Source organism: Syngnathoides biaculeatus, chromosome 13 (assembly GCF_019802595.1).
Source record: "Syngnathoides biaculeatus isolate LvHL_M chromosome 13, ASM1980259v1, whole genome shotgun sequence".
Classification (NCBI taxonomy): Eukaryota; Metazoa; Chordata; class Actinopteri; order Syngnathiformes; family Syngnathidae; genus Syngnathoides; species Syngnathoides biaculeatus.
The window spans coordinates 27,723,731-27,731,259 of record NC_084652.1 but is presented as its reverse complement, the minus strand read 5'-3'; the positions used below and the strand labels follow the sequence as shown (position 1 = coordinate 27,731,259).

General features: G+C 44.7%; 1 protein-coding gene across 6 annotated transcripts in view; it reads right to left on the bottom strand.

Annotated features, from left to right (window-relative positions):
• Positions 1–3,152: 3,152 nt before the first annotated feature.
• The window catches only part of c13h5orf22 (chromosome 13 C5orf22 homolog), a 114,109-nt gene continuing 109,732 nt past the window's right edge, over positions 3,153–7,529 (bottom strand). For all 6 annotated transcript variants that reach the window (XM_061839673.1, XM_061839674.1, XM_061839675.1 and 3 more), the window contains 2 exons: positions 4,653–4,792; positions 3,153–3,604 (listed from right to left, as the gene is read on the bottom strand). In XM_061839673.1, the coding sequence (XP_061695657.1) occupies positions 3,436–3,604; positions 4,653–4,792 (309 nt within the window). In that variant the 3' untranslated portion in view covers positions 3,153–3,435. The remainder of the gene's footprint in view (positions 3,605–4,652; positions 4,793–7,529) is intronic.

Sequence of the window (7,529 nt, the reverse complement as noted above, 5' to 3'; positions counted from 1 at the left end):
TCACAACGGCCCAAGTCGATGTCAGCCGCACTCCATCCTCACAATCCACAGTATTGACGATGCAGCGCTTCCCCCTACTGAGATGCCGGATGATGGACCAGAATTTCCTCAAAGCCACCTCATCGAACTCTTCCTATGCCCAAGATTTTGCTTCAGCGACCACCAAAGCAGCATTCTGATTGGTCAGGTGATACAAATCACTGTCTCAGGAGTCCCACAGGGCATAAGTGCATAAGCACAAAATAACAGTCAGGACCCGTCCCCCGACTCGAAGGCGCAGGGTGGCGACCCTCTCGTCCACCAGTCCGAAGCCTAATGTACAGGCGCTGATCTGGGGAGCAATAAATATACCCATACCTAATCAGCGCCTCTCATCATATGCAACTCCAGAGTTTAAGAGAGCCCAACCCCTCTCAACAGGACTGGTACCAGAAGCTAAGCCCTGTGTAGAGGCGAGCCTATCTAGTCGGAACTTCTCGACTTCACACACCAGCTCAGGCTCCTTTTCTTGCCACAGAGGTGACATTCCACGTATTTAGAGCCAGCTTCTAGAGCCGGGGATCGGATCACCGAGGTCCCTGTCTTTGGTCACTCCCCCAGCTCACACTGCACGCTACCCTCATGGGCCCTCCCACAGGTGGTGAGCCTATGGGAAGGGTCACCCACATTAACCTTTTGGGCTGTGCCCAGCCGAGCCCCATGGGTCCAGGCCCGGCCACCAGGTGCTTGCCTTCCATCTCCACCTCCAAGCCTGTCTCCAGAGGGTGGCCCCGGTGACCCGTGTCCGGGCAGGGGAAATCTAGACCCAAAATTTGTAATCGTTATAGGGGTTTATGGAGCCATGCTTTGTCCAGTCCCTCACCTTTTAGCTGTAGGTGACAATACCAGGGACGTGAAGTCCAAGACAACTTTGCTCCTAGGATCACTGGGACAGACAAACCCCTCCACCATGATAAAGTGACTGCTCAAGGAGGTGTCTTCCATGTTTACAATAAAAATCCTGCAGTCAGTGCAAAATACTGCTGCAAGACCTTTCACAAAGACCACAAAGTTTGTTCATATTACTCCGATGCTGGCCAACTTGCATTAGGCCCACTTAAGATGCAATTTGTAGATAATTTTACTTCCTTAAAAAATACACCATGGCTTACAATCCTTCTCACTGACTTAGTGACAATTTATGTTCTATCCTGAAAACTATTTTAGGGTTTTCAGTGAAGAAAATAAGTATTTTAACATCCTGCCATATTGCAAGTTCTCCCACTTAGAAATCATGGAGGGCTCTTAAATTTTTATCGTAGGTGCACATCCACTGTGGGAGAGATAATCTATAAAAGAAAATCCAGAAATCACAATGTACGATTTTTTTAACAATTTATTATGTGTGATACAGCTGCAAGTAAGTATTTGAACTCCTGTCTATCAGCTAGAATTCTGACCCTCAAAGACCTGTTAGTCCGGCTTTAAAAGTCCACCTCCCCTCCATGTTTTTTCCTTAATCAGATGCACTTGTGCGAGGTCGTGAGCTGCATAAAGACACCTGTCCTCCCCATACAATCAGTAAGACTCAAACTTGTAACATGACCAAGATCAAAGAGGTGTCCAAAGACACCAGAGACAAAATTGTACAACTCTACACGGCAGGAAAGGGCTACGGAGAAATTGCCAAGCAGCTTGGTGAAAAAAGGTCCACTGTTGGAGCAATCATTAGAAAATGGAGGCTAAACATGACGAGCAATCTCAATCGGAGTGGAGCCCTGTGCAAGATGTCACCTCGTGGGGTCTCAATGATCCTTAGAAAGCTGAGGAATCAGCTCAGGACTGCATGACAGGACTTAGTCAATGACCTGAAAAGAGCTGGGACCACCGTTTCCAAGGTGACTGTTGGTAATACATCAAGACGTCATGGTTTGAAATTTTGCATGGCAAGGAAGATTCCCCTGCTTAAACCAGCACATGTCAAGGCCCGTCATGGGAGAAAGTTTTGTGGCCAGATGAGACCAAAATTGAACTTTTTGGTCATTATTCCACTAACTGTGTTTGGAGGAAGATGAATGATGAGTTCCATCCCAAGAACACCATCCCTACTGTGAAGAATGGGGGTGGTAGCATAATGCTTTGGGTGTGTTTTTCTGCACATGGGACAGGAGGACTGCATTGTATTAAGGAGAGGATGACTGCAGCCATGTATTAGGAGATTTTGGGGAACAACCTCTTTCCCTCAGTCAGAGCATTGAAGATGGGTCATCGCTGGGCCTTTCAACATGACAATGAAGCACCGAAGCACACAGCCAGGACAACCAAGGAGTGGCTCGATAAGAAGCTCAAGGTTCTGGCGTGGTCTAGCCAGTCTCCAGACCTCAACCCAATACAAAATCTTTGGAGGGAGATGAAACTCCGTGTTTCTCAGCGACAGCACAGAAACCTGTCTGATCTAGAGAATATCCGTGTGGAGGAGTGGGCCAAAATCCCTCCTGCAGTGTGTGCAAACCCAGTGAACGACTACAGGAAATGTTTGACCTCTCTAATTGCCAACAAAGGCGACTGTATCAAATATTAACATTGGTTTTCTCAGGTGCTCCAATACTTATTTGCAACTGTATCACACAAATAAATCGTTAAAAAAATCCTACATTGTGATTTCTGGAATTTTCTTTTTAGATTATCTCTCTCACAGTGGACATGCACCTACGATGAAAATTTCAGACCCCTCCATGATTTCTAAGTGGGAGAACTTCCAGGGTGTTCAAAATTCTCATTTTCTTCACTGTACTGGTTTTCGGATGAATCGTAATTCATTTAAGAAATAAATTAAAGAAACACCTGCGTTGCAGACCTCTGGAATGCCCTACTCGCAGAAATTTGAGGTGCTGCTTAAGTAGAAAGGTTTACATCCTGACTTAAGACTTATTTTCAAATTTTATCATTGCGTTAATTGCTCATAAGCTCCTGTTGCTGGATTCCTGAGAGGCTGTCTGTATGATCTTAGCCCAACACATCACCAACCAAGGCAACCCAATCTCCAGTTCTGGTTCGGCCAAGGATTAGTGCTGCATAAGTGCTTAGGACCAGAACTGCTCATGTGTGGATATGAGAACTCCTGTGTTATGGGGCGGAATGACATGGATGGAGAATAACAAATCAACAGAATAAATGCTTCCCTTAATTTTTTTCCAGTCTTCGTCTATTTTAGCTTACATTGCATATGACTTTACGCATATGGATGAAATTAACTTCAAATAAATTGTCCTTGGTTTTCTTTTTCTTTTTTTTTTTTAGCATCAGAGAGGCCACTCAAAGTAATAAAACTTGTGTGCTACAATGAAAAAAATGCATATTATATCAGTTTGGTAAAAAATATATAAAGATGTAGACAAAAAAAGAAGAAAATAAGACATTTACATGCAAAGATCGCTTGTCACAACACCATTTAGATCACTTAAAGAGACTGCTGGATGTATGTTGGTTGTCCTGAACCACAGTGTCAGTATTTTCATAGTCCTTTTGTATGTCCAATGGTCCATACTGCTTTTCCAGTACAGCCAGTACTCTGTGTTGGACTGAATCCACTTGCTCAAAAGGGCAGTATTCATCTAGACTGGATCTAAAACACATGCAGAAATACATAAGGCAGAATAAGAATCATTATGAGTTGATAAATAATTGTCATACTTCTTTGTAGGTACAGTAAACCATCACTGTTTGTGGGGGATAAGGACCAAGTGAATGAGGTTTATATTTTTCTAAATGTCTACTAGAAGCTCCTCAACTACAATCAAAACAGCAACTAGGTGAGTTTTTTTCTAGAAATGATATATCTTTTCATTTTCTAAGCCGGTTATCCTCACAAGGGTCGCGGAAGTGCTGCAACCTATCCCAGCTATTAACAGACAGGAGGTGAGGCACACCCTGAACTGATTACCAGCCAGTCGCAGGTCACAGAGAGACAAACAACATTCACATTCACAATCACACCAAGGGAAAATTTAGTCTCCAATTAATGCATTTTTGGGGATGTGGGAGGAAACCGTAGCCCAGAGAAAACCCACACAGGCATGTTGAGAACATGCAAACTACACACAAGTGGGGCCAGGAATTGAACCCCGGTCCTCAGAACTGTGAGCCCAATGCTCTAATCAGTGGCTCCACCGTATAATCATCCATCCATCCGTTTTCTGAGTCGCTTATCCTCCCCACAGTCGTGGGAGTGCAGGAGCCTCTCCCAGCTATCATCAGGCAGAAGGTGGTGTACACCCTGAACTGGCTGCCAGCCAATCGCAGGGCATATGGAGACAGACAACAGTCACACTCACAATCACAATCACACCGAGGGGGAATTTAGAGTCTCCAATTGATGCATGTTTTGGGGATGTGGGAGGATACTGGAGTGCCCGGAGAAAACCTGCACAGGAGAATATGCAAACTCCACACAGGCAGGCCTGAGATTTGAACCCCGGTCCTCAGAACTGTGAGGCCTATGCTCTACAGGTGTTCCAGTGTGCTGCCCTGTATAACAATAACAATTATAGAGATGTTTTTTGTTTGTTTTTTTTTAATCTGAATTTGTTAATGACAAACTGTGATTATGGAAAGATTCACTGTCAAGCCAAAGACTCATCAAGGTTGATGCTAACTTATTATAAACAGTTCACCTGGACATTGTCACCAGAGTAGGTTTGGGCAGGTGCTCCAGAAGCCGTTGTACAGCTGACACTAGTCTGTCAATCTCTTCATCAGAGCTAATATGATGAGGCAACTCAATTGAGTCACAGGTTAAACCTGCCTGATGTACCTGGGGATGAGAAAAGACGACTAAGTTTTAAGGACAACACAGTATGAGTGACCATAGTCAGATGTGCACAGGAATCAAATGGGATAAAAAGGATACATTCGTAAGGAATCATTTCACCTGTTCTCTTTCTGGCCTATTTTGTACAAGGGTCAAGGAGAAGCTGTAAACTTTGGCAAGAGGGAGTATTCACCCTGGCCTGAATGCCCAGTCAGTCAAAGGGCATGTTAGACCAGAATCAGCTTTATTGGCCAAGTGTGTAAAAATAAACAAGGAATTTTTCTCCGGCAGTCTGTGCTGCTCTGGTACGACATTCGGAACAAAATTTGCACTCAAACCTACAGCATATGCAATTTAAGTCTCCAGCTAACCTTACATACAGGCTGTTTTTACAAACAGGTACGCAGATACACCAGACCAACTTGGACTGCATGAGGATTTTTTGTTTTAAACTTTGTTGAAAAAATATGAACAAGCTTCAGATGTAGAGTGTTAGCCTCACAGTTCTGAGGACCGGGATTCAAACCTCGGCCCAGTCTATGTGGAGTTTGCATGTTCTCCCCATCCCTGCATGGGTTTTTTACGGGCATTCCGGTTTCCTCCCACATCCCAAAAACATGATTTAATTGGAGATTCTAAATTGTCACTTGGTGTGATTGTGAGTCCGATTGTTGTTTCTCTCCATGTGCCCTGCAGTTGGCTGACCAGCAGTTCAGGGTGTACCCCGTCCACTGCCTGATGACAGTTGGGATAGGTTCCACCACTCACGTGACCCTTGTGAGGATAAGTAGCTCAGAAAAAGAATGGATGAACAATTAAAACTGGTTGCTATAATTACACAGACACACACACACACGCACGCACTCACACGCACACAAATAGATGACAAAAGTAATAGAAACCAATGTGCAAGTTAATTAGGAGAGGGGGAAAAAAATTAGGTCTTACCCCAAAAACTGAGTACAGATTTGACATCAACAATAATAACTGGACTGTGCAAAGAAGAGCTTAATGAACTGAAAATTTTGAATATGGAATGTGAATCATAAAGAACCATGCATCCATTTTCTTCCGCTTCTGCGAAGTTGGGTTCCGGCGACAGTAACTTTGGCAGGGAACCCCAGACTTCTGGGGGGATCCCGAGGCATTCCCAAGCAAGCCGAGAGACATAAGTCTCTCCAGCGTGTCCTGGAGCGTCCCCGGGGTCTCCTCCTGGTAGAACATGCCTGGAACACCACACCAGGGATGTGTCCAGGATGTATCCTAAACACATGCCCAAGCCAACTCAACTGGCTCCTCTCAATGAGCTCTTTACAGCGTCTCGACACTGAGCCCGTCCCGATGATGGAACTTCTCACCCTATCTCTAAGAGAGAGCCCGGAGAAACACCATTTCGGCCGCTTGTATTTGGGATCTTGTTCTTTCGGTTACAACCCACAGTTCATAACCATACGTGAGGATAGGAACGTAGATCATCAGGCATGGGCAAACTACGGTATACGGCCCATAGCCTTTTCACTACAGCCCACCAAACTTATCCACTTAAAAAAAATAAAAATCAATCATCATTTGTCAATCCTTCATCCGAAACAAAAAGAAGAAGTGTACTCTTTATTTCACTCTCATTTTCCCGTTGCTGTTTGATCCCTTGTATAAAAATACATGGACCATAGAAAAGAAAAGTGGACAGTGAGTGCCAAGTATTTCATACAGAGTAAACAACTAAATATTTTTTCACTGAAGTCTAATCAACGCCTGTGCGTCTCATATGCCAAGAAGCTGTTGCGGTTTTTAAAGAGTGCAATATCAACTGCCACTTTGCATGCAAATCATGCGAGCAAACAGTCAATACAAGACAGACCAGCTACTGTATAGAGGAGAGTATTTCAAAAAGTGTGGGAGCTCAAAGAAGAAATAAGCTTGTTTTTGGAGTTAATGGGGAAATCTGAGGTGAGTGACGTGAACTGGCTTTGTGATTTTGCGTTTGCTGTGGACATATTTTCACATATAAATGACCTGAACGTGAAGCTACAGAGGGAAGGTCGGTTTGTGCACAACATGTACACGACTGTGGGAGCCTTCAACAATGACAATGCAAATTCCCTCGTCAGAAGTAATGTCAACTCCCACCTCCAAAAGAACTTTGCTCATGTTCCGGGGGTCTGAGTGGACGATGATCCACGGGTCCATTGCTGAGGCGGCTGACTGGAGTTGTGGCCAAAAGGTTGTCGGTGCTTTTTGTGGCGGCAACCTCCAAACACGTTGGTGGACACCAACAGTGAGGGATGCTTTTAAGCACACTCATCAGCCTCCCTGGTACGGTCTTTTCAGGGGTGCTGGAGAGGAGGATCCATTTGGAATCGAATCTCAGATTCAGGAGGACCAATGTGGTTTTTGTCCTGGCCGTGGAACTGTGGGCCAACTCTACACACTTTGTAGGGTCCTCTAACATGTATGGGAGTTCGCCCACTCAGTCGATATGTATTTTGTGTACTTGCAGAAAGCGTTCGACCATGTACCCCAGGGAGTCCTGTGGGAGGTTATTCGGGAGTATGAGCATTCGTTGTTCTGTGGTGGGGATTTTGAACTGAAATTGTAGTGTCTCAACGGTTCTCAGGCTACAAGGATCACTGGTGGGAGTGCAGCAGATACATTATAGGGGTTATGATTTTGGTCTGCAGCAAAGCAATGAGTTTGGTTTCACTGGTGTCTTGATTGGGCATCTGCATTGGCGAACTTG